Source organism: Macaca fascicularis, chromosome 8, assembly GCF_037993035.2.
Source record: "Macaca fascicularis isolate 582-1 chromosome 8, T2T-MFA8v1.1".
In the NCBI taxonomy this organism is placed as follows: Eukaryota; Metazoa; Chordata; class Mammalia; order Primates; family Cercopithecidae; genus Macaca; species Macaca fascicularis.
In genome coordinates, this window is record NC_088382.1 from 77689205 (window position 1) to 77715836 (window position 26632).

The 26632-nt window shown below is 40.8% G+C and overlaps 1 protein-coding gene across 2 annotated transcripts in view; it reads right to left on the bottom strand.

Moving 5' to 3' along the window:
- CPA6 (carboxypeptidase A6) overlaps nucleotides 1-25276 on the bottom strand; it is a 310258-nt gene extending 284982 nt beyond the window's left edge. For both annotated transcript variants that reach the window (XM_073998937.1, XM_005563488.4), the window contains exon 1: nucleotides 24931-25276. Coding sequence is in view for 1 of the 2 variants with exons in the window: in XM_005563488.4 (XP_005563545.1) it covers nucleotides 24931-25046 (116 nt within the window). In the remaining variant the exon portion in view is untranslated. The remainder of the gene's footprint in view (nucleotides 1-24930) is intronic.
- Nucleotides 25277-26632: the final 1356 nt, after the last annotated feature.

Consider the following 26632-nt stretch of genomic DNA (forward strand, 5'->3'; position numbering starts at 1 on the left):
TCAGTGCTTACAGACGCTGAGCCCCAAATGGTCACCTAAGCATCAGAAAGGGGCGGGAAGGGATGGAATCCAGTGATGGAGAAAAAGGAGAAGTGGTCAGAAAAGTGTGAGGGCCACATTTATTTACATTAGTCCACAGACTTCAAGGAAACAGAATTTAACAAAAGAAAAGAGTGGTCAAAACGGATAGGCCCTTGGGTAATTTTATATTGCTGCATTGTGTACCCTGAACCTTGACAAACGGCTCACTTTTAACTTCTTTGAATGAGGGGCTGTGCGTTCAGATATAGTTCTGCTCCAGAGTCTCTTTACCATGTTGATCACTTCCCGGCTGCCTCCACGAGAGACGCAGTCAATGTATACTTCGCATAGCTTATTCAACCTAAGAAACATCAACCTGAGTTGATCTCTCCTCTTCCAACTGCACAATTGGGAGGCACCAAATATTTACGAAGCAACTCACTATGTGAGAAACTCCATATTAAGGGTTGAACAAACATTTACTTATACTCTCCATTTTAATATAAAGGTTAAACATTACAACTGTTTGAATAAATCAAAGCAGGCTGGCCAAAAAATTCCTAAGTCTAACATATGGAGTTAATGATGCCAACTCACTTCCTTTTATAAGCACAAGAGCTTTTTAAAGCTGAGTACTCTGGCTACGCCCATTAGGTTACAAGGTCTTCTCGGACTTTGTTGTATGACATCTGGTACTTTACTGCCTTAGAGGCTAAAGAGAAATACCATGCGTGCCATTTGCTTTGTCGCAGTCTTTCTAAAAGGTTCCCTTTCAACTTGGTCTTTCTCTGTTAGTGGTAATAGTCTTTAAGGGTTTCAGATATTGAAGGTCTGGTGTTAACAGATTTTCTTTTGACTTTTAAATAAGTCACACATCCACTACTCAGAGAAGAAGCAGGGGAATATACAACTAGGATTTGCATACTAGCTTTACTTTTGCAAAGTTTTTGAAGTACCTTGTCCCCCAGATGACTGAGTTTTTGAAACAAAGTATAGGCTGGACACCACAATATAACTAGTATCAGGACACTGACAGGGAAGGTCAGGTGCAGATGAATGATAGAGGTGCAGCGTTATACTTTCTGTGGCAAGGCTGGTAAGTTACTTTAACAAAAAAACCCTATCACAGATCAATGGCTTCTCAAAAGTGAGAAAAAAAACCCAGAAATTTTGCATGTTTGAATTTTACAAATTTTGCCTGCTGTTCACGGGGACTTAGCACTAAAAGGTACTTTCTTATGGTAGGGGCTTTCAAAATGCCTGTTGCCATTATGTTTAGCCTAAACCTGCCTATTTACATATCTTAAAGGTTTCTCCAAACATAGGGAACCATAACTTAACTAGAGATGTAACTGGACTGTAGCCTACTCTTGTGCCAAGAGTAGTTTTGGCCAGTCAATGGCCAAAGTAGTAGTTTTGGCCAGTCAGTGGAAGCCAATTGTTCAAACTGGGTTCAAGTAAGGCAAATGCCAAGCTGTAACCAACCTGAATGTTTCTGTACCTCACTTACATTTTTTGTATGTCATATTCCTTTCTCTGCTCATAAATCTTGGACCACGAGGTAGCATTGGAGCCTCTCTGAATCTATTGTGTTTCCGGAACTGCCTGATTTTGGAATTATTCTTTGCTCAGCTAAACTCTGTTAAATTTGTCTAAGGTTTCTCTTTTAACATTGCTATCACAGCCTATATTTTACCTTCAGCAGGCAGCTTGACTTCATTTACTAGATTTCATCAATAGTTCCCAAATTATCTATAGATGAGATGCATCAGAACCACCTGGTAATCACTTAAAAAAATAAATTCCTGGGTCCAATTTCTGGATACTCCAATTCAGTACATCTGCGGCAAGCCCAGGGTGTTTGTAGTTGCATTTTTTCTGCAGGTAATTCTATAAAAAAATCAGCTTTGAGAGCTGCTCAGTTCCTTCTAGATGTGTTCAGTGAAGTAAACCAGGCTGTGACCTGGTCTGAGCTTACATTTCCTATATGCTAAGTATGAGCATCATGGTACCAAACCTTGCTCAAATGAAAAAAATGATGGTCCTTCCCTGGTGGGCTGAAACTGAGATACTAATTTATAAACTTGGAAATCTTGGCCTTTAACCAGAGCTTACAAATTGTAGGGTACAGATTATCCTCTAGCCCTATGATACCCTTATTTCAGGGACATTTGGAGCACTTGATATTTTTTCTTTATTTCCTCATCATGTGTTGGGAAGAAGAGATGCCAGGAACACAATGACACGTCCAAGACGTGTAAATCAAAATGGAACCCAGGTTTCTTCTTAGTTCAGTTAGTATGAAATACATCACTATATAATAAAACTAAATCTCTCATGTTGGTATACCAGACCATTTTAATGTTAAAGGGGGAAGTTGATGTATGCTCACAAATTACCACTGCCACCATTTCCTCCCCACCAAAAGAAAAACCTAAACATCCCCTAAAACTTCCCTCCACTCTAAAAATTAGCACATTTCCAAAATAGAATCATACATATTACTCTCAAACTCCATTTTCATTTAAAAATATATCACTCGCACCCCTGTAGTTCAATATATGCCATAACTCATTCTTTGTAATAGCCTCATAACATTCCATATTACAGATATATCATGATTTTTCTATTGTTCCCTTATTGATGGACTTTGTTTTCAGCTTTTAAAAAAATCACCACATACAGTGCTACAATTTTAACACACAAGCTAATTATTTTAGACAGGTATTTTCTAACAGGATTTATCAAAAGGGTGTGAGGATCTTAACTCTTAAAACTTTTTTTTACATATAGAAATTTTTATTTAAATAGAGACCAGGGTCTCACCACGTTGCCTAGACTTGTCTCGACCTCCTAGGCTCAAGGAATCCACCCTCTTTGGCCTCCCAAAGTGTTAGGATTACAGGCGTAAGCCACCGTGTGCGGCGGAGGAGCATAACTTTTATTAGATTCAGCTGATTACTTTCTGAAGCAGTTATAACAATTTCACCTTCTCTCTGGCACTACAGTTCCAGTTGCTTCCTCATCCTCACCAGCACTAAGCATTTTCTATCTATGGGAAAAATTAAAACACTTAATTGTTTTAATTTGCATTCCCTTGTGAGTGAAATGTGCCTTTTTATGTAAGTTAGTTTTTCTTTGCATATTCTCTTCTGTAAATGGCCCTCTGGGATAAAATTAAGTTACATTCTTCCTTACACTGTGCACAAAAAAATAATTCCATATAAAGATCTAAACGTAAAAAAGAAAAATTATGCAAAATCAGCAGGAAAACAATCCTAGAATATTTATATAGTTTTGAGTGGGAGCAATATTTGATCTTTTTGAACAAGCTAAAACTAAATACCACAAAGAAAGAAAAACTAACGGTAGATTTGAATTATAACCATTAATATGGTTTCTATTGCTCTTTTTCTCATAGACAAAGTCAAAAGACAAATGACAGATTGATAAAGAAGCATGGGTTACAGATATGATACACGAAGGATTAATACCTCTAATACATGGTTCTCTCAAAAACTGGTGAGAAAATGCAAAATTAAAAATAAAAAAAATGAGCAAAGGATACAAATTTACTGACTTTTTTCCCTCTCTGACACACTGTTTCTGAAGCCCCCCGTGTTTAAAATGTAGACCCTGTGCTTGTTTACATCAGATACATCAATGAGTGGGTGTGTCTCCTCCTACATGGCCTTCTCACACCCACCTCCTTTCTCGAGCTGTAGGGCCTCTTGGCACCAGGGTCTGATTTCCTCATGAGGTGTGTTGCCTTTGGTAAATGTCATGTACCTTCTAATCACAGCTGAGTCGTCCTTTTGACGTGTGCCCCCACTGTCCCCTTTCAACTCTGCAGCCAACCTACGGCAGCTCAATGCTTCTTGAAGCCAAAAGCTTATATTCACAAAGCTCTGTACACAAAGCAAAAGGCCCCACTGAGCACCACTTCACCAGTTTCAGGTGTGCCCTACAACGGAAGGGCACATCTACTTGCAGAGTTTAGAAATAAGTTTTGAGAAGGCACCTGTGTAGCACTTACATCTATGAGAATTGAAAGCAACTACTTGCATACCACAGACATAGATGAGGAACAACTGAGACAACCCAAGAGAAAGTGCTTTGCGAAGTCTAAAGTCCTGTATACAACTGACAGTAAGCCATTCGGCCCAGTTTCCCTTAAAACCACACAATTAAAAATAATCAATAAACAACGGGAGCAATCACGTACCCCTTGCTTCCTTTTCCCAAGTTGGAGACTACACTTCTCTCAACAGCTCTGATCTGTTCTCACAGCCATGCCCAACAAATTCCTCAACATTCAAGGCCCTGCCTCAAGGATAACATCTTCAGGAAGGCCTCTTCCATCTTAGACTCATCCCCCAATTTTTGGTCATCAGTTCCTTCCGAGTTGTTAGCATTCTGTGCTACCAAGTTATAAATGAGAACTCCTTTATAACTTCAGTCACAGTTGTAATTAATCTGAGTTACCTGGGCTAGAATAGTCTGCTACCTGGGCTAGAGTGGAAATTCAGTGAAAGCAAGGATCATGTCCATTTTGTGTAGAGTGCTTAGCATGGTTCCAGGTATGTATTGGATGATCAATAAACATTTGTTGAATGAGTAAATAAAAGCCACAGTATCTTGTTTATTTACATCATAGCTGTTGTAAGAGTTTATAACTGTTTACTTGTGCATTGTTTGTTTTCCTCATGAAATTATGGGCTTAACAAAACAGGTGCTTTTTTTCTGCCTTAGTGTGAGCCCTTTATATTCCTAATATCTAAAAAAATTTGGGACATGTAGGTTCTCAATACAAATTTAACAAATAAATGAATATAGGCCTCAGTATATGCTGTTGTTGGCGAACAAGAGAACTTTGAGATCATCATCACCTCCATTTTCAAAACTTCATGACTGAAAATTGTGAGCAACTTCAATCTCCATAGACTTTAAGTGTACCAGTATTTTACATTTTGTTTTTTTTAGAGATGGAGTCACTCTGTCACCCAGGCTGGAGTGCAGTGGCACAACCATGCTGCAGCCTTGAACTCCTGGGCTCAAGGGATCCTCTCACCTCTGCCTCTAGAGTAGCTAGGACCACAGGCTTGGGCCACTGTGCCTGGGTTTTATTTTAAAATTGTTTTTGTAGAGACAAGGTCTTGCTGTGTCGCTCAGGCTGGTCTCAAGCAATCTTGGCCTCAAGCAATCCTCCTGGTTCAGCAATCCTCCTGCCTCAGCCTCCCAAAGTGCTGGGATTACATGCATAAGCCACCATGCTTGGCCTATTTATATTATAAAACATGAAAAATTAAAATGTACATAAGAATGAGATAAAATAAATTTTAGATATGTAATGTTTTTTTGACCATTCTACTTTGGAGATAATTTTTTTTCTTGAATACAGTGGGTACCCCAGATTTATGCTATGATCTGTCACTAAGCTGCAAATTTAAGATTTTTCAACATTCTTTAACCAAAAGCCTGAGTTTTAAGACAAAAGCCTTTTTGATCAAGGTTCTAGAATTCATGAGAGCAAGAGAGAGGCCAAGAAGAAAAATGACTTGTAAGTGATTGAAAAATAATTTTTATTCAGAAATTCTTTTTCTTATAGTTTTCAGGTTGAGGTTACTGGTTAGGGAGATAATGAAGTATGTGTAGATCACTGGTGATGTCTACTCAAACAGCGAGAAGTTCAAAGTGATGAAAAGTCAGAAAAGATTAAGGAAGAGGAATTTTATCAAGCAGTGGAGTAGCAGTAGAAAATTTATGCAGACAAACTTTCCTCTCAATCCATACCTCATAGAGGCAAGAAAAAATAGCCCCTAGCCTTCTTTGGCAAATGAAGACGTTTAACCTAGACTAGGTTCTAATGATCGCTATTATTGTAGTTTTAAAAAGTAATTGATGGTGCAAGAAACTGCTGGCAAATATTTTTTCCAGAAAGTCTTCTTAAAATGGGCTTGTTCAGGCTTGGAAAAATACATGTTTATAGTGGAATACATATGAAAATGTAATGAATTCTCCCTCCAGTCATTTCAAATGCTTTTTTCCTAGCTTTTAAATAAAAATCTAAATACAGATTTAATCATACTGTGATATTGAGACCACTGAAGAATATCTATTTGAAAATCCATTTACCCAAATGCATATATCAGCATGATGCAGGGAAGTTCTGGCATTATTCTAAGCTGAAAGGCCTCGAGCCCTGCTCCTCTGTTTCACATCTCTCCACTATCTATGTGACACTCAGCAAGACAGCCACTTTGGCCATTTAATGCTTCATTGGAATATTCAACAATCTCGTTTTCAGTTAGAAATAAAGGAGGAACATGCTTGTTTTTCTTTTCCGTCATTAGTTTGGCACTGAGTGTTGTATTGTTAAATTTACTAACTTCTGATTCTTATTTGCAATGATTCTAGAATGGTTTTGGCACAAGGCACCACAGAAGCTGAAATTCTTGCTATAGGGTTAATTATAAAAAATCTCTTTGAGAATTTACACATGCTTAAAATTACTTTTAATCTGAATATAAAAGTTGTTTATGCTTCATGCAGAAGAATTAGTAAATAGAGAAAAAGGTATAGGGAGAAAGAAAAAAAAAACCCCTATGTTACAGTGTCACTTGGACCTAGTAACCACTTGTTATTTTGTGGCTTTTCCCCCCAGATATAGTTAACTATATCATATAGCAAAACGGAAACTATTGATACCTTTGTATCCTATTTTCTTTTTTTATTGTATTGTTGGGGCTCACAGAATACCCCGAAGTGTGGTGCTTTGGCATGCTGAACACTTTTGAATTAAAGGAAATTGGAAGACCTTAGTGGTTTCTCAGAACCAAGAACTTTCTAACCCTCTCATCTGCAGCTCCCCACTGCCCCCCTTAACCCCCACAGGGAGGGGCTGTCTCTGGAACTTCCCTTATCTGACTCAGAAAACTTCTTCCAAAAGAAGTGCAATTGTCTTGAAATCCTCTCCCCCAGGCATCTCAACTAACCAGGAAGGATTAATCACCAGAGAAAAGGAAAGACTAAAAATCTTTCTCATCATGCCCAGACAGGCTTTGCATCTATTCTTTTGAGGTCTGCTCTGAGAGATTGCCTGGGAGAATTTATCTGCATAATAAGAAAACCTTTGTTCACAGGGCAGTTATGCCCCTTACCTTCCTAGGACTTGTCCACAAACTATTATCTATTCTTCATCCCATTAGAATCATTTAAAAACTATTATCTGGCCGGGCATGGTGGCTCATGCCTGTAATCCCAGCACTTTGGGAGGCTGAGGCGGGCGGATCACGAGGTCAGGAGATTAAGACCACTCTAGCTAACACGGTGAAACCCCGTCTCTACTAAAAATACAAAAAAAAATTAGCTGGGCATGGGGGTGGGTGCCTGTAGTCCCAGCTACTCAGGAGGCTGAGGCAGGAGAATAGCATGAACCCAGGAGGCAGAGCTTGCAGTGAGCTGAGATCGCGCCACTGCACTCCAGCCTAGGTGGCAGAGCAAGACTCTGTCTCAAAAAAAAAAAAAAAAAACACAAAACAAAACAAAAAACCTATTATCTATCCTTTGGGCCCATTCAATTCCCCTAAAATTCATTTACTATCCCTTAAAATTTCCTACACTCCCCACTTAACCTCTCCTCTATGCAAAAGAGTATATGAACTTCTAAACTTCGTCGGGGAATTGGGTTATCATTCTCCTGTGATTCCCCTGTGTTTATGCACATTAATACATTTGTATACCTTTTTTTTCAGCATTTGCCAACCTTCGGAGGGGGAGTGAGAAGTTTTCTTTACTTCTATAGAATCTTGAGCATTAAAAATTATTTATAGACATTTACAGCAGGCACAAAAGGGTCTATAATTTGCACTATAATTAGCCTTTCTCATTGTTGAACACATAGGTAGCATCCCACGTTTTGATAGATGAAATAAATTGGTAATAAACATCTTTCTATGCACTCTAAATCTTTGTCTACATTTCAGATAATCCCCTTAGGAAAGCTTTTTAGAAATGAAACTGCAGAGAATATTAATATTGCAAATAGCTTACATTTATTGAGTTTATTTGTCCTAGTCTCTGCCTAAGCATTTTACATATATAAACTAATTCAATATTAGTTCAATTTTAGAGATGAGAAAATTGAGGCACAGGGATATTAAGTAACCCCTTCCAATTATCACATCACTAGTAAGTGGAAGAACTAGGACATGAACCCAGGCAGGCTGAGGATGGAGCTGGTGGTCCAAACCTGTATTTTGTGTGGACTTTCTAACCACATGTGTAGATGTGACCCCAGTGGATCATAAACCTGGGACTTAGAAGGAAGAGACCACCCAATTCTTGGACATCACAGAAAGCAAGGCCCAGAAAGATGAAGTGATTTTACTAAAGTAGCACAGATAGCTAGTAGCAGATCTAGTACTTAACACATCACCTGACTCCTTATCCTGCAATTCAGTAACTTGCTACTACCCTGAGCCATAGTGTCAGCATCACCTGGAAGCCCATTAGAAATGCAGAGTCGCAGGCCCTACCTGGGACTGCAGCTGAATCTGCATTGTCAATAAGATCACCTAATGTTTCATTTGCACATTAAAATTCATTAGCTCTGGCAATATTCTCTGTAAACTTGATGAAGCTTTGATGATACGTTAATGGAAAATCTGCACATAAACTGCTCATATTTTTATAGCAAGAAAAAAAGCCCTAATTTTTCAGAGTTGAAGTTTATATTAAATTGAGCCATCTGAAATTACTGTTATTTTAAGACTTAAAAACTGTCATGTACTGGCAATTTATTGTGGTTCAACTTCAGTGGCTACAGGAGTAACAATAACAAAACTGTGTGTCTGTTAATCTCTGTAGAGGCTTGACTTGAAGAATAAGATGAAGTGCCTTCCCCCAAAGAGAGTACAGCTTAGTCATGAAGAATAAACAATTAAACAAAGTACAAAATAATAAGTGCTACTGTAGAGCATTCTGAGTGCTCAGGAGGAAGTTAAGTGATGTTCTGGAAAACAAGAGCGATGGAAGAAAACAGTTACTATCTTCTATTAACGGCAACGAAGATGGGTATGCAAGGCTTAGTCAAATTATTAAATAAATATCCCTGTAAGCTGCTCAGAGCCTGATGAAACAAATAGTTTAAGATTATAAAATATAGGAGATGTAAATATAGGAGATATAAATCACTTGGACTGCCTAAGCAAAACAGCTGTACTGTTCTTAATGGTAATAGCAGGTAAAGAAAGTTACAGGGCTTAGGACTTGTGTGCTATTCTCACGGGCCCCAATTTGGCCATTTCTATTTTTTGAAATCAGCAGATGTGATGTTGGAAAAGAACCGTTTTCTCCTGCTATACTCAACATTCAACACAGAACACTTCTGCTAGCAGATGTAGGGTGGGGGAGGATTCCCCCAACGAGCAATTCTCTCACACCAGCTGGGCGTCCTATAACTCAATTCAATTCTGACATTAACCAGAACTAGCACCAGATCTCATAGGTTAGTGGCCCAGTCCCACATAACTACCTCCTACTTCACAGGCCAATCTCAAGCTCAGGTGTTGGAAATTCTGACCAACCAGCTTTAAATTAGGGGTTCCCATAATCCCCTCCCTTGGGTTTGGTCATTTGCTAGGATGGCTCACAGAACTTAGGTAAACACTTATGTTTACCCATTTATTATAAAAGATACAGATACAGAGCCAGATGGAAGAGAGGCATAGAGCAAGGTATGTAGGAGGGGGTCCCAGAACTTCCAGACCCTCTCTGGGGATACCAACCTCCCAGCACTTCCATATGTTCAGCAACATGGAAGCTCTCTGAACCCAGTCCATTTTGGGTTTTTATGAAGGGTTATGAGGGCACAATTGATTAAATCATTGACCGCTGGTGATTAGCTCAACCTGCAGTCCCTTTTACTTCCCTGGAGGTTGGGGGATGGGGCTGAAAGTCCCAGCCCTCTAATCACATGGTGGGTTTCCCTGGCAACCAGCTCCCATCCTAAGGCTATCCAGGAGCCCCCATCATCAGTCATCTCATTAGCATACACAAAGACATATCACTTTGGAGAGTCAAGGATTTTAGGAGCTGTTAGCCAGAAAATGGGGATGAAGACCAAATATATTTATTTCTACTATGAGAATATCATAGTGGATATCTTTAGATTGAGTGAAATGAGTAATGCTTTCCATTGTCCTATGTAATGAACAGAAGAATCTTTGGAGTGATTAATACTTAAAAATACAATATGTTTACCAGAGGCTATGAATAATAACTATAAATTATACTGTATGTTCAAGGGCACAAAATTCTTGCTAAGTAGTCACCATAAAATTTATCCATTCTTAGGAAATCATTAAGTATTTGCAATCCTGCTATTATAGAAATGAGACTGGGTGACCATGTGGATTTTGCATCTTTCCACTAGTTGGTTTAGAATACCTAATTTGGGGATAGTTGGTTGAATCTTTGAATTGGCGATAATTCTACTTTACCATTTCATCTTTTTTCTTATTAAGATTCCTTTCCTAGAAAGAACCAAGCTACCAATAGCTGGGTCCATGGTGAGCTATTCACCCTGTAATTAAATGCTGTCTATACAAGTTGCATTTGAAGGAAAAAAACAAATGCTTTTTCACACACACAAAAAGAGGCCAAGATGGTGGCAAGTCCTTTGGCATGCCATGCTTTTTCTTGAGAAACTATGCAGTGTGGTTTCACCCTTGGAGAGTCCCTTCCTTTTTGCTATTTCTCAGCTAGTGCCCATCCTCTCACTTCTTCCACAGCTCCTTAACTCAAGGCTAAGGCTTTAAGCCTTTCTCATACGGACTACCTGATTTCACACCACCTCTGTCTGAATATTTCCTGCTTTCCCTCAAGCTGGACTGCTGTCTGCGTAGTATGCTGAGCTTGACTCAGAAAATGCCCATTCTGACGACTCTTCAAACCACATAGCACTCTATTTGATCAACTCTCTGTGTTTGAATTTTTATTGTTGCCTTATTTTAAAGGAAGCCTGACTGTACTCTCCAGGACCATTCTGTTTCTGTGGTACTTGGAATTTGTATGGGCATCTGAGTAGGGGAACCAAGTATAGTAATTGCAAGCAAACTTTCTTCTTATTGAATCACGGCATCTAAGAGATAGGAAAAGATGAGTTACAGGAAGAACACAACCAATAAAGTTTTGAAAGATACACTGGAAATTCTTTGGTTTGTAAAAATTAGTCAAAAACTAGAGAGGATGTTAGGCTCAAAATAAATGATTGAGGAGTGATCTATAATGTCAGATGACTTCATGTCTATTCCTTAGAGGATAAAGCAGCAATGACAAAAAGGCAAGGGTCGCTTCTCTAAATTTGGTAAAAGGTAATAGCCAAGAAATGTATTGACCAGCTGGTGCCCATTCTAGGCTAGCCAGGAAACAGCAGTTTTGCCTCAGAGATCTCCTCCCCCAAGCAGAATGCCGGTCCAGTCACTTTTAGGAGCCTGTATAAATAAAATATCTGAGACCAAATTTGGGTAATGGTGTGAGTGATACCCAAAACACATTGAACAGGGAGAAATCAGCAGGAGGGTGGGAATATTGCCCTTAAGCACATACAGGTGGCAGCTGTGGGATCCCCACATTCCTCCGAAAGCCATAAGGGCAAATGGTTCCTGTTTTTCACTGCTTGTCATTGATGAAATCCAGTGTGATAAAACTGCCTGCAGGTGTCAGCAATTCGATTCCCAGTTTGTTAGTTTCCTGCCCCCCATTGCTTCCTCGCTCTCTCTCATTCCTTCCTCCTCTTCCTCCATCCTTTTTCCTTTGAAAGTCTTTACTGAATATGCCAAACATTCTTTGGGGACTGTAAGAATATAGATAAGAAGATACAACGTCTTACTCTCAACTTACTTATTTCCTGAAAGATAGGACATCCACACACAACTGTAATAAAGAGCTGCACGTGCTTAGTGTTATACACGACAGAGTGGCATGGGCTCTCAGAGGAGGGCGTGGTCACGGCTGATGGTGGAATCTGGGAACTCGCACTGGAGGAGGTACGAGTTTGAAATGGTTTGATAAAGGTGGGCAGATGTGGAGGAACATGCACAGAATAGACGAAGGACAGAGGAAGAAAGCTGTAGGTGATTTTGAGGTTTCACAGTGATAAACAAAAGGAAATTGAACACTGTCTGGACCAGAGCGCAGGAACCAAGCGTGAGTGACGACTATTCCATCGACCCATAGGCTCCAGCCATGTCACCCTGCTGCTTGTCCTCAACAGTTCTCAAATTTTAGCTTCTGTCACCTGGTGGGCTTGTTAAACCCGACTGCTGGGCCCCACCCCCAGAACTCCTGATTTGGGAGGGGGAGGTGGCCTGAGAAGTTTTAGTTTCTCACAAGTGCCCAGGTGGTGCTGATGTTGCTGGTCTGAGACCCGCTGTCCAGGGACATGCCACACGAGCTTCCACCTCACCTGCTGTTTCCCATGTGTGGAGGTTTCTACCCTCAGATCTTCACATAATCAGGAGTCTCACTTTATTCTTCTCATCTCCTCTCCTGACACTCTATTGCCTTTCTACATTTTATCTCCGTTCAGAGTCCTTATCAGAACTCACTACTACGGCATATTAATTTACTGTCATTCCATTAGAATATAAACTTCACCAGATACTTTGTTTTATTCACTAGGACTTAAAGAAATGCTGTATTCCTAGCACCTACAGTGCTATATGCCTGGGCCTTAAAAGGGACACATGGTAGGCACTCAATGAATAGTGCTGACAATACACAAGGTATTGTGCCTTGGAAAGGAGGGGTGGGATCAGGAACCTGTAGAGTTGGTGGTAGGAAGGATGGAAGCTGAGATAACTCAGGTCAAATGCTGCATCCATTTTTTTTTTTTTTTTTTTTTTTTTGAGACAGGCTGTCGCCCAGGCTGGAGTGCAGTGGCGCCCTCTGTCACACAGGCTGGAGTGCAGTGGTGCCGTCATGGCTCACTGCAGCTTCATTCTCCTGGGCTCAAGTGATCCTCCCACCTTGGTGTCCCTAGTAGCGGAACTGCAGGCATGCGCCACCACATCCGGCAAACTTAATTTTTTTTTTTTTTTAAATTCAGGGTTTTCCCATGTTGGCCAGGCTGGGTCTCCAACTCCTGGGCTCAAGTGATCCTCCCACCTTGGCCTCTCTAAGTACTGGGATTACAAGTGTGAGCCACCAGCCTCCCTCTTATCAAGAAAGATGCATTTATTTGCTCTTATTGTAAAAGGTGTGGTGTCAGGCACTGGGGGAAGAGAGGGTACAGGTGTGTGTCGGTGCTTGAAGTAATTGGAGAGTTTTTAGAATGGTAGTGTGGAGGGTGCATGACCTCAGCAAACCAGGGCCCCATGGAAAAAGAGAAAGAAAACCCTTATTTTAGGCAGAGAAAAACAAAGCAGACTAAATTTCTCTCCAAAACACTGAAGTAATTTTTTCTGTCAGATATTACATTAAGATGTAAGATATTACATTAAGAAGATTTCTGTCAGATATTACATTAAAATGACTTACATTTTCCTTTGCTTCCACAAAGAGGTCTGAAAACTTAGGGAGAACTGGACTCCCTCATATGTATCCTTTTTTCTGCCCTGTAAGTCGAGGGCTTAGAATATTTTTTTCTGCAGCAAATTTTTAACTACTCCAAATACTTTGCTATAGAGACTCATCCCAAATGCCTCCAACCTTCAATATGTTTAGCAGTTTTGATGCCAAATATATTGCTATCACATCATCAGACATCCCATGCAAACATGATGGAGAGGTTATAATAAGACCCCAATCATCTCATTATAAATCTTGTGTTCTCATTACAGTCACAAAATCAGAAAAAGGAACCTAGTTGATAAGTTGGTGATTCATGAATTAGTCTGGTAAGATAAAGACATTCTGAAAGGGAGATGGGGGAAATGAAAATATGACCAATGAGGTCACATGTGCAAATGGTTCCAGCTTCTGTAAGTGCAAACATAGACCAGGGTTCTCATCTAGTGATAAAGAGTGTGGTACCCTAGAACTTTTATCTTTTATCAGTTGCTGAGATTGAAATGCTATAAAAATACATGAAGTGTGTGTTAAGAAAACAAAGGTTGAAAAAAGCAGGAAGAATTTTTGACCTAATATACTTGCATTTTTATTGGTTTTAAATACTTGTTCATTTTTTTTAAATCTCTCCCTTTTTCAGTTTAGACTGTGGATTAAAACATAAGCCCTCAGGAGACACAGACTGTCGTTTCCTCTGCAAGACCCTGCCTGGTACAGCTACTTTAAAGATTCTTAACCATCCTTGGGGATAAGAAATGACAGGATGTGATAATGGCTACTTTCCTGGTATTGGGTCAGTAAGTGTTTGTGGAATGAGGAAGGATGAGGGAACTGGGAAGATGGATGAGGAGATGGCACCTCCAGTTTTCTGATAACTTAATGAGGAAGAGAATAGACCCATTCATTTGGCTAAGAAGACACTAAGACACTTTCAGTCTTTTACTTAATTCCTTAGGAAGATAGAAGGTAATGAAAAAAATTGTCGACTTTGTGACAGGATGTGTCTACATGAGAGACTTTCCCACTAATAGCATAAATTACCCAATACCTTGTATTATATTCTGATTTGCAAAGTACTATATTATTAACTGTTAGAGAAATACAAATTAGTGGCAGCCTTTTTCTTTTCTTTCTTCTATTGCTACTACATTTCTGCCCTCTTTCCTTATAGAGCTCCAGAAATTGCTCTTCCTTTCTCAATGATGGCAGAGGGAACTTTCTCTTAAAAATTGAATCAACTAAGTTCTTGGCTTAAAGTTGTTCATGAGCATGCTGTCACCTTTGGGAGAAATCAGAAGCATATGTTACGGGACCTCATCTTCCTCTGCAGCCTTCCCTCCCCTTTCCCTCCAGGAGCACATTCCAGGTAATATTCTTCAAAAATGATCCTGGAGAAAACCCATGGAGCTGGGTTTATGGTTCCTCTATGGACTCATCATCCTTATCATCAGCTGGCCCCTCAGTGATGCTGGTGATCCCTCTGAAGGTCCCAAGTCATCTCCCCTCTCTTTTCATGGGACCAGGACCCACCTCCTACTTTACAGAGAAAGGAGAGGCCAGCCAGCTTTCAGTGTCTGTGGAGACCTGACTCCATCACTTTCCTGTGGTCTCTCCTTTATCACTGGTCTCTCCCTTTCCTTATTTCTACCACCTGGTGTAAAATACGAGCATATCTTTCCTATCTTAAGGAGTAAAAGCAAAATGGCAAAACACTTCTTTAAATCTATCACCTCCTCACACTGCCCTCACCTCCACTTCATGGACAAGCTTCTTGAAATTATGGTCTCCTTTCACTGCTAATTTTGTGACAACCCATTCCTTTCTCAACCTACCTGCTCTAGTTTCCATTCACCACTCCACCAAAAGCACTTTTGAAGATACAAATGATGTCCTGAATGGCCTGCCCAATGGATATGACTCTGCAGCACTTGATATGACTAATCTCTCCCTTCTTGGATCTCTTATTTTCCTTTAACTGACATCTCCTGTGTTTCTTACTCCGTTTCTAGACCTTTCTGCTACTTTCTTCTCTGCCTTTCCCCTCCTGCTCTATTGAATCTTTGGCCCTCTTTTCATGTAATGAGTTCTTCCAGGGTACCCCATCCTGTACCAAATATTTCAAGAAATTCTATTGACATATTGACACATCAGTTTCTGGAATCTATTTCATAGCCTAGAGGTCTCTCTTGAGCTTCAGACCCATCTATCCAACTGGGCACTTTATAGGCACCTCAAATACATATCCAAAAAAGTGCTTATCTTCTCTGCAAAGAGCTCAGTCTACTTACTTGATTCTGAGATTCAATTTACACTATTCCCTCTGTGAAATAGTGGAAAAATTGTGAAAATTCTACCTCCTAAATATTTGATTGGTTCCCTCCTTTTTCTTGCGGTGTCACTGCCATTAACCAGGCCCTGCCTCATATTGCTAAGGTCACCATAACATCCCAGTCATCTTGACACCAGTCTTTAGCCCTCTAGTCTTCCCATTTCAATGATGGCAGAGGGAACTTTCTCTTAAAAATTGAATCAACTAAATTCCCTGCTTAAAATTGTTCATGAGCATGCTGTTGACTTTGGGAGAAATCTGAACCATGTGTTATGGGACCTCACCTACCTCTGCAGCCTTCCCTCCCTGCTCCTGACTTCCTCAGAGAAAGATGCCTTCTATTATAGCCATACTCAATTGCCCTGATTTTCTAGACTTGACCAAGCTCTCTCACCTGTAGTTCTTTGAACCAATATATTCCCTGTATCTGGAAAGCCTTAACCTAATTTCTAGTTGTTCTTGATGACTGAGATCAGGACCATGTCCTTTCAGTACCAGCCATTTAAAAGAAAAAGTCAAAATATCTTGCATATTTAATAAACCACTCAAATTTTTTTTTTCCTTTGCAATTGTCACATCTAAGATGACTTCTCTAGCCTTCTGTCCATTCTTCAGTCTGGGTTAGGTGACCCTCTCCTGCACTCACTTGATATCTGATATCAAGAGTTTTCTCTGGAGGCACAAGGATCCCAGGGTTGGGACTGTTTACCTGCCTGAGTTACTCATTATGCTGTGCACATGGGCTGCCCTTTCATCTCTGTAGTCCTAGACTAGCAGTCGGCCAGACACCTTGCAAATATTTATAGATATGAAATGAAATCCTCCCTTGTTAAACACTTCTCAGCCTTGCCAAATCACTTTACTTCATTCCCAGTGACTCCAGAGAATAGGAAAGGGTAAGAAGATTTCTGGAGTCACCAAAGGTGGTGTTGTCGACCGTAAACGATGCTGTGAACTCAGGTGGCCTGGGTTTTAGTCTTAACTCTAATGCTAGCTCTGCCAATCCTTTTACCTTTATGGAGTTCTGCTTCCTCATATATTATACAAAGGGATTGATACATTTTTTTGTCCCTTCCAGTCCTGACCTTCTATGACTTTAAAAAATGCCATTTATAGAAGAAAAATGCAACTTTTAATTAGCTGGAAGTCCAAAATTCTAAACATCCACTTGGAGAGACTGTTATTTCAAGAAAACAACAAGCGGAAGGGTAGTCATTGGATATCAGTGTAACCACTCAGAGAGACTGCTGTAGTTATCTCTAATATGTTCTCCTGGATCTGGCCCCACTGGCTAAAGGCTATATTTCACAGCCTCCCTTGCAGCTAGGGCTGTCTAGTTGATTCTGGCCTGCAGGAAATGATGTTTGAACTTCTGGTCTGTGGCATTACAGGAGAGTGACTTTTCTTTCCACTTTCCTGCTGGCTGGACTATGAGACATGGAAGACTCCTCCTTTGGAAGTTGAATGTTGAGTATGGCAGAGCTACAAGACAGAAACAGCCTGGTTCTCTGGCACCAACAACCAGCTATAGCTGTTCTGGAGTTTTACATGAGAGAGAAATGGATTTCTTGTTTAAGCCATGGAGGTTTAGGATTCTTTGTCATTGCAAATCTAAGAAACAAACAAACAGAAAATACAGAACAAAACAAAACAACCCAATAGTATCCTTACTAAAATTGATGCTAAAATGTTTTACTATTTTCAAAGTACACTGGGGGAAAAAAGAACAAAGGTTATAATTATGTTGAAGAGAAACTCTTAGAAGTTTGCTTCAACCTTTCATAAAATAATTTTTTAGGAAATTTACAACACTACCCAGCACAAGATCCTAAAGCTTTGTATTCCGCATTCCACTGTATCATAAAGAAGTTAACACCTAGAGGCAGGTTGAGAAGCCATTAATCTAGCAAAGCAAATTCTAATCCAATAAACCAGTTATCTACTGATTGATCATAATGAAAACTCTAAAACAAGTCACCAAAAGCATTTTTCTTTTCTGTTCAGTCATTCCATTTACAAAGACAAAAAAATAATGCTTTTGTAGCTCACACAATATAGGCTGTGAAGTTATGAAACATTAACATCCTTTGCTGCTTTTCAGGGGTTTGAAGTGATTATGCTTAATGGTATTAACCAGAAAGTACCTTGATGCTATAAAATAAAGGGTCCATTATCAGATTGGGCTTCAAGGAGAGTGGAGCCCAGAAGCATTTGAAACAATCCTCCTTCCATTAGCTCAGTGGGCAGAGGAAATGCTGACCCCCATGGAGTACTAGCTATCTGTGAATTTGGGTCAGACTGCAGTATTGCATGTCTTTAACAAGCAAAGCAGGAGACCCCAACACGCAGAACATACTGCAGGGAAGAAAGCTTTGGGTATAATGAGCTGATAAACAATCAGCACTTAGTGGCTGTACTTTGAGCTAGTGGATAAGGAAAACTAAAAATATTCTACCATTAACAAGGGGCAAGAGCTAGAAGGAAGTTCCAGAAGGCATGGGAGAACTATTTCATTAACTACACACTAACTTGTGGGGAAACGTTCATAACCAACCTTAGAACCAAGGACACGTCCTAATGCCCCCAAATGTAGAGCACGTATTTCAGCCTATCATTCATGAGCTGACATGGTCCTTTCCTGCTTTAGGCTCTTACTATGAATGGGGCCTGCTTGCTTTGTTTATTCAATGTGTGCAATGCTGAATGAAGCTCTCTACTTCTCTGATCTGACTAGATCTGGTTTCAGGGCTGAGGATAAGTGAGAGAGAGGCAGGAAAACCAGAGTTTGATGATAGAGGCCTTAAAAGCCACGAAGAGGATTCTGCCTTTGATGTAGTTGACAATGGGGAGCCAAAGTAGGTCTTTGAGCAAGGGAGTGACATGATGAAAAGTCTTATTTTAATAAGCTCATCAGTATGAGAAAGGATTAGAGAATGGCAGATCAGTTAGGAGAAAACTACCTTAACTCAGACTGAGATTAAAACAAAAAGTCCTATATGTGGCTGGTGGTCCTTACAAGGGAGAGGAGAGTACAAATGGGATACTTTTTATAGGAACAGAAGGAACTAGAGATGCATTTCTTCCTTAGGAGTGAGACAAGAGGCATATTTGAAGACATGGAATAAAACTCATTAAGGATGCAAACTTAGTGAAGAATATAAAAGGTCAAATCAACAATTTACCATCAAATCAGGACCCTTCTCAGCTGGGAAGGAGGTACTGCTGATGACTACACCAGAACAGCACGTGCAAACTGAGACAATCCCTGGCAACCCCGGGCCAGTCCTGGGAAAAGGGGGACTTATGTCCTTCAAATCTGAAAAGATCCTTAACTACCAGTATAGAAGGCAACTCAGATTCACATGATTAGCTCTGATTTCTTGTGCTCTAGACCTAGGTTTCTAAAGCTCAGAGAACACTCAAAGGAAGCCAACATCAGGACATAAAAGAACAAAAAGCTGCTCTTGAGAGAGAGGTGGGGAATAGCCAGAGAGGTAGGGTAGAAAACAAGTATGATGTCTCGGGTTGAAACTGCTCTACTGAGTCACTATTCCTCACAATCCTTTTGTCTTCAGTATGCCACATCCAATGTGCAGTCTCTTTGCTTATAGGATTTCAAGGACCAAACTACTTTTTTTCCTTTTTTCTTGAGATGGAGTCTTGCTCTGTTGCCCAGGCTGGAGTGCAACGGCGTGATCTTGTCTCACTACAACTGCCACCTCCCAGGTTCAAGCGATTCTCCTGCCACAGCCTCCGGAGTAGCGGAGACTACAGGTGCACGCTACCATGCCCGGCTAATTTTTATATTTTTAGTAGAGACAGGGTTTTGCCTTGTTGGCCAGGATGGTCTCGAACACTTGACCTCAGGTGATTCACCTGCCTCAGCCTCCAAAAGTGCTGGGATTACAGACGTGAGCCACCATGCCTGGCCCCAAACTACTTTTCAAAAATAATCTTACTTCAAGTCTACTTCTGTGAATAGTCACATCCTGTTTCCATGGATGACTATTGACTTGTGGACAAATAACCATAAGTGGGTGATACCCAGCCCTGCTCATACATATGGTCATGGGAAAAAAGGGTATGCCATTCATCAAAGTGGCTTCCCTGAGACACAAAGAAGGGGAAGAAACTCTTCCAAGACCTAAGAGACATCTTCAATAAATGCAGGGCTGTCATGAGAAAAAAGGAGTCCATGGAACTTTGCAAGCAGATGCAGTACAAGTAGATTAATACGAGCGCATTACTTGGTTCCAAGAAGCAGTCATGATGGTAGGCAGCCAGTTCTCTCTGCACCCTCAGCCTACATACAGCAGGGTTAGATAATCAGAATTGGCAAGGACATAGAAAGGATGTTCACCTCTCCTTCTTGGTTCAGTGAGCTCTTCTGTCAGCCCTCAGGAATCTGCTCATCCCATACAGCAGGGGTCCCAAAACCCCTGGCCACAGACTGATTCCAGTTGGTGGCCTGTTAGAAACCAGGTCACACAGCAGGAGGTGAGTAGCAGGCTATCCAGCAAAGCTTCATCTGTATTTGCAGCTGCTCCCCATTGCTTGCATTTCCACCTGAGCTCTGCTTCCTGTCAATTACCAGCAGCATTAGATTCTCACAGGAGCAAGAATCCTATGGTGAACTGCCCATGTGAGGGATCTAGGTTGCACGCTCCTTATAAAAATCTAATGCCTGATGATCTGTCACTGTCTCACATCAGCCCCAGATGGGTCTGCCTAGTTGCAGGAAAACAAGTTCAGGGCTTCCACTGATTGTTTGTTATGGGGAGTCCTATAATTATTTCATTACCTATTACAACATAGTAACAATAGAAAAAAAGTGTGCAATAAATGTAATGTGCTTGAATCATTCTGAAACCACCCCCCGCCACTGTCCATAGAAAAATTATCTTCCACAAAACCAGTCCCTGGTGCCAAAAAGGTCGGCGACTGCTACCATACAGCACTTACACATTATATAGTAATTTGATGTGTGGGCAATTTTCTCTACTATACGGCAAGCTATTAGAGGGAATTCACTCTGTTGGTCAAGTTCTCAGCACACAATGGGCATCCAAATACTTGAATGAACAAAGGCACATGATCACAGCTACTTTCTGTGCCACTTTTGTTTTCTCTGTGTGTGTGTGAGAGAGAGAGACAATAGAAAGTTCTTTCATCTTCTGTTTTCTGTCCCTTATGGGCCGTGCATGCTTTTCTAATAATGATTCACTATCAGTGACTCATCACCACCCTAGAGAAGGTAACCAAGATTAAACCTCCAATTTTACCTATATAATCTCTTTTCCTTTATTGTTCTGAAACTATCAGTTCCCCAAACAAGATTAAATCTTCCAGTTTTTCTTAAAAGCAATTCTCTATGCCTGAATAAGTAGCAGAGTGAGAAGTACAGTGGTGGAGTCAGGCAGAGCTGGGTGAGAATCTCAAGTGTGTTCTTGAGTTAGTTAGCCCTGAACTTGGGCTACCTGGACTGTACTTCATTTAGCCTATTTGTAAAATGAAGATAACAAATGCATCAAGTTGTTCTTAGAATTAATATTTTTATAAATGTTTATATTAAGTCTCGGTAAGTATTTTACCATCCTGTTAAGTTCTTACTAAGTGCCAAGAACCATGCAATATCCATGCTATTCTTGAATCCTCCCAGCAACTTGGTGAGGAAGGTCTAATATTACCTCCATTGTCCCAGATAAGGAAACTGAGGTTCAAAGAAGTTAAATAACTTGTCTAAGATAACAGAGCTACTAAATGTGGAAAAGCAAAAAATGAGACCCGGGCAGTTAACGCTCAGACTTATGCTACGTTGACACATGAAGAAGGCACTCAATAAGTAGTTTTCAAAAATCATAGCTATGTTAGTACTAGAGTTTTGCCAGAATTTATTGTTACTGTCTGAGATCTCTCTTTTACCATTATTTTAAAAATCTACCCTAATTTTCTGTGATGCAGGTTTCAGTGTCATAGTATAATAACCAGGTCTGCTTTTGGGAAAACAGGGAGATGAGGGAGAAAAAAAAGAACACAGAATGATGTTTGCTTGTATGGGCGTCTCACTTACCGATGGACATTTATTTATCCCCGAAATGTCTGACTTGGTATTTGTAACCCCTGAAGCCCTTGGCATAAAGTACCAATAAATATAATTGAAGTTGTCATTTTCCACTTCGCTTCATTCCTTTTCCATGCATTTAAAGATCTGTCTTGTAAGTGTTTAATATAGTTATCAAAAAAGGCACTAGCTTTTGTCATCAGATTTTTCTTGTAGTCTTTCTACACTTTTAAGTTTTTAATTTTTGTGGGTACATAGTATGTATATACTTCTATGTACCTCATATATATTTATGGGGTACATGAGATATTTTGGCACTGGCATGCAATGTGAAATAAGCACATCATAGAGAATGGGGTATCCATCCCCTCAAACGTTTATTCTGTGTGTCACAACAATTCAGTTACACTGTTAGTCATTTCAAAATGTACAATTAGATTATTATTGACTATAGTTACCGTGTTGTGCAACCAAATAGTAGTTCTTACTCTTTCTAACCTTTTTAAATGACCATTAATCATCCCTGTCTCCCCCTGAATCTCCCCCTACCCGTTCCAAGGCAATTTTTTTTTTTCTGAGACACTTAAATTTGCCATTTACTAAGCATCTGTTACACACTTGGCACTATCCAATTGTTACTAGTTTATGTCTAAAGGACTGGCCTCATTAGCTGCTCTCAGGAGGCATGCTGGCCTGCCCTGTGTGTTCTATTTTTTATTCATGCTCAGGGTCCTGTAAATGATAATCACATATTATTGGATTCTACAAAGACCTACAAAAATATTTTTACATGAATGCAAGAAATAGGGCTGCCCATTCATTAGTAACAAAAAAAAAAAAAGAAAAATTATTAAGGAATAAAAATGAGGTGGCTCAGAATAACTTTGGATGGATGAAACCAGCCCAAAAAAAGTGCTAAATACTCTTCTACCATGTCCTCCCATCAGATTCTCGTTCACCAGAAGGCTAAACTTGCAGAAAGTAGTTTCGGAGTAAACAAAGCAAAACATTCTCAAAGCTGAGCAGCATTTCTGTCTTTAGTGACGAGAAAATGATATCTAACGAACGTAGGTTAAAATTCCCCATTTTTAACAGTGAATATGCTCAGAAATATTTTTGCTTTTAAAGAAGCTCTAGGCTTCTATTGCAACGGGTGAGTGAGACTCACTTCATTCTTTCATCTTTTTCTTCCCTCCTACTTTTAGACATCTGGTAATTTATACACTTGGGATTAACTTATGTAGCAACGGAAGAGAAAATAGCAATTATTACATCCATTGCTGAAAACAGAGAAGGTAATGAAACTTTTTCCTGAAGGGTTCCAGTCGCTACAAATTCTATACGAAAAGGGTGCCACCATTGGCCTCATTTCCTCTACAAAGTGGTGCTTAGGGAAGGGTGCACACCTGCTCAGCTGAAGCAGGCCTGGTAACTTATCACGGAGGAGTGCCACACGCTGAAATAATTACGCACAGAGCCACAGCTGAGTGGAGGAGTGAGGGCCTAGGTCACACAGACGTGTCTAAATCTGTGATATATGTTTATCATCTGACATGACATCAGCCAGGAGAGTCAGAGTTAACTCCCCAATAACCCAAGCCTACACCATCAGTCTTTAAACACGAGCTTCTTTTTTCCAGATCTCTAAAGGGGTCACAAATGATCGGAGGTAAAGCCGAGATCTTGTATGTCCAGGCCAAAAGGCAGCCCTGGGATGTTAACTCCTTTCTGTTTCCTCCCAGAAATACTGGGATGGAAAAATCCATGATCACATTACCATCTATAGCCCCTAACTCAACCAGCATCTCTATCCCATCCTGCCTCCCCTAAAACTGAGGACATGTTTCGAAAATTTCCTCTGTAAGCACTGTATTCAGGGGAACCCTAAAGGCAGTGCCAAGATTCTTTGGGAGAGAAAGAGAAATGCGATTCTCTTACCAGGGTCACACTTACAAATTCTTTTTCACTATTTCTGAAAAGAACAACTTGGTTTTAAGACACTGTACACTACCTTGTCATCATCCAGATCTACATGAAAACTTTTCTCAGGTGGTGATCCTTGAATGATAGTAGGCTATTTAAAAATATTTAAGACACTGAGTTTACTCCTCTGTAAAAAGGAATTGAACTAGAGGAACTATTTAAGGTTTTTCTAGCTCTAAAATGCAGGCAAGCCATAATTTCCAGATTCAAAGAAAGACCCCCTGCATATGTGAGCAAATCACATGCTGTCTATACCACAGCAAGCCTTCAGGATAATAAGAATGTGCATAGTAACACACGGCTTCCAGCCCTCTGCCTCCTGAAGAAATGCATATAGAAAGCATGCTAACCTACAGAGGGGGGACAAAACTGATTGTTTTACTCCTATGTTTTTCCTTCAGAAAAACTACCCATAATTTTACAGTTGACTACTTTTATTCTGCTTATTTTGAGTTGAATCATTTGCATTGCTCAGATTTAAAAATCTAATAACCACTCTACAGACTAATAAGCACAGGCTAAAAAAAAAAAATTCACACTCAGTTCTTAAACTTAATCACTGATGAATTTCAACCCACTGTTCCTACATACAGTTGTAAAGGAAAGGCTTAGTTTTCAGGTCATAATTCATGTGGGACAACGGCATCACCAAGCATCAACCAAGGCAAACACTGCAAATACCGACCACGGCTGCTCCAAAGACAGAATCCCATTCAACCTGGGTCCACAGCTGAGGTTGGCAGATGATAAGAAGTATAAAAAGCCAGGCTGGAGCCCACCACATTCTCTCAGTGAGCTACAGCCAAGAGCAGAGAGCTGTGTGTACATTTTATATAGGGGACCGGGAAAGTGTGCAGATTCACTCAGAGACCCCCAAGTCAGAAAAAGTGAGGCACACTCTGGAACAAACCAGCCCCCAGATCCAAATCAAAGCTGTGTAGGGCATGAATGTCGCTCCACTTACCCAGCATAGCAGTTGTTATAAAGGTGGCTGTGCCCCGGTTGCAGAATCTTCAAAAAGAGCCAGCAAAGAGGCAGGAAAGCAGCTGCCCGGCCCCTGTGCTTCCCGAGACACTTCATAGTGTTAAGAAGAGAGGAGTTGAAAGTTACTTAAGCAGCCACCCGAGGCTGGAGGTGGCTCGCAGCACCCCCTACACACCACACACGTTCTCTGGGAAGGGGGTGGGCGAGGAAGGCTGAGAGTGAGCAAAATGTGACACTTCTCTCCAGCTACAAGAGAAAAAAAAGTTTAGGCAGCTGAGGAAGGGAAGTTGCTATTACGGCTTGGTCTTGGGACAAGCAGCAGCAGCAGCAGCAGCTGAGCCTGATCTTTAATCAGGTTCCCCTAGAAAGGGCTGGGCCTCCCTCGTGCTGACTCACAGCGGGGATTCACTGGGTGCTGCTTCCTTTGGGTGACTCCTCTCTGCTTTTGGTTTGTTTGCTTTCCCAACTTGAGGCTCCTAACTTTTCTGTGCAAGCTTTTGTTCTCTACTACCTTCTTCAGCATGAGGATCCTACCTAATTGCAAACAGTTTGTCTGATGGGCTAACCAAGCAGACACGGATCATTCCAAGCTTAATATTTTGATCTCTCATGACAGATTCCCAAATGGATTCCACCTAATGAAATGCACAGTCAATAATCTTGATGAGAACGCGTGCAGGGGTACCTATAGCACCTAAACCCAAACAGCTGGCTTCAGTTCCCTGCTCCTGACTTATAGGAGTGGGCAGCAGCTTTACTGGGCTTCAGGGAGCTCTTGGTACTCATTCTGCATCAGCAGCACCCAGACCTGCTGCTGTTTCAGAGGTTCTCATGGGGAATAGGAGGCCTTCGAGTGCTTTGCCACCTTGGCTGCACATTTAGAATCATTTAGGGAGCCAGACCTTGAAAATAGAAACTGTGGTGGCAGGATCAGTGGTTTAAAAAGCTCCTCAGATGATTCCAATATTCAACCACTATGCTGGTCTGGAGCAGGGCTTCTCAGAGCTCCACATGCATAGAAGTCACCTGGGGATCTCATTAAACTGCAGCTCTGACTCAGTAGGTTGCAACAGAGGCCTTAGGGTCTTCCCTCCTTCCCTCCTTCCCTCCTTCCTTCCTTTTTGACAGAGTTTCGCTCTTGTTACCCAGGCTGGATGGAGTGCCAAGGCCCCATCTCGGCTCACTGCAACCTCCGCCTCCTGGGTTCAAGCGATTCTCCTGCCTCAGCCTCCCGAGTAAGTGGGATTACAGGTGCCTGCCATCATGCCTGGCTAATTTTTGTATTTTTAGTAGAGACGAGGTTTTACCATGTCAGTCAGGCTGGTCTTGAACTCCTGACCTCAGGCAATCTGCTCGCCTCGGCCTCCCAAAGTGCTGGGATTATAGGCGTGAGCCACTGCACCTGGCCAAGAGCCTGCATTTCTAAAGAAGCTTCCAGGTGATGCTGATGCTGCTGGCTCTTCAGCCACACTTGGAGTAGCAAGACTTCACGTTAGAATGAGGTCTGCTTTTTCTTCCAAGCAAACCTTAGAGAAAACCATTTCCTTTTCTTTTTTCCCATGTTGATAATGAAAGCTTTTCAAAAGCTCCTATTCGAATACGCCACCAAACCCATTAAGGGAATGTGCCTTGCCCTATCAAATAAGCATAGTGTTACCTAGGGTGTCTCCTGTTATCCTCCA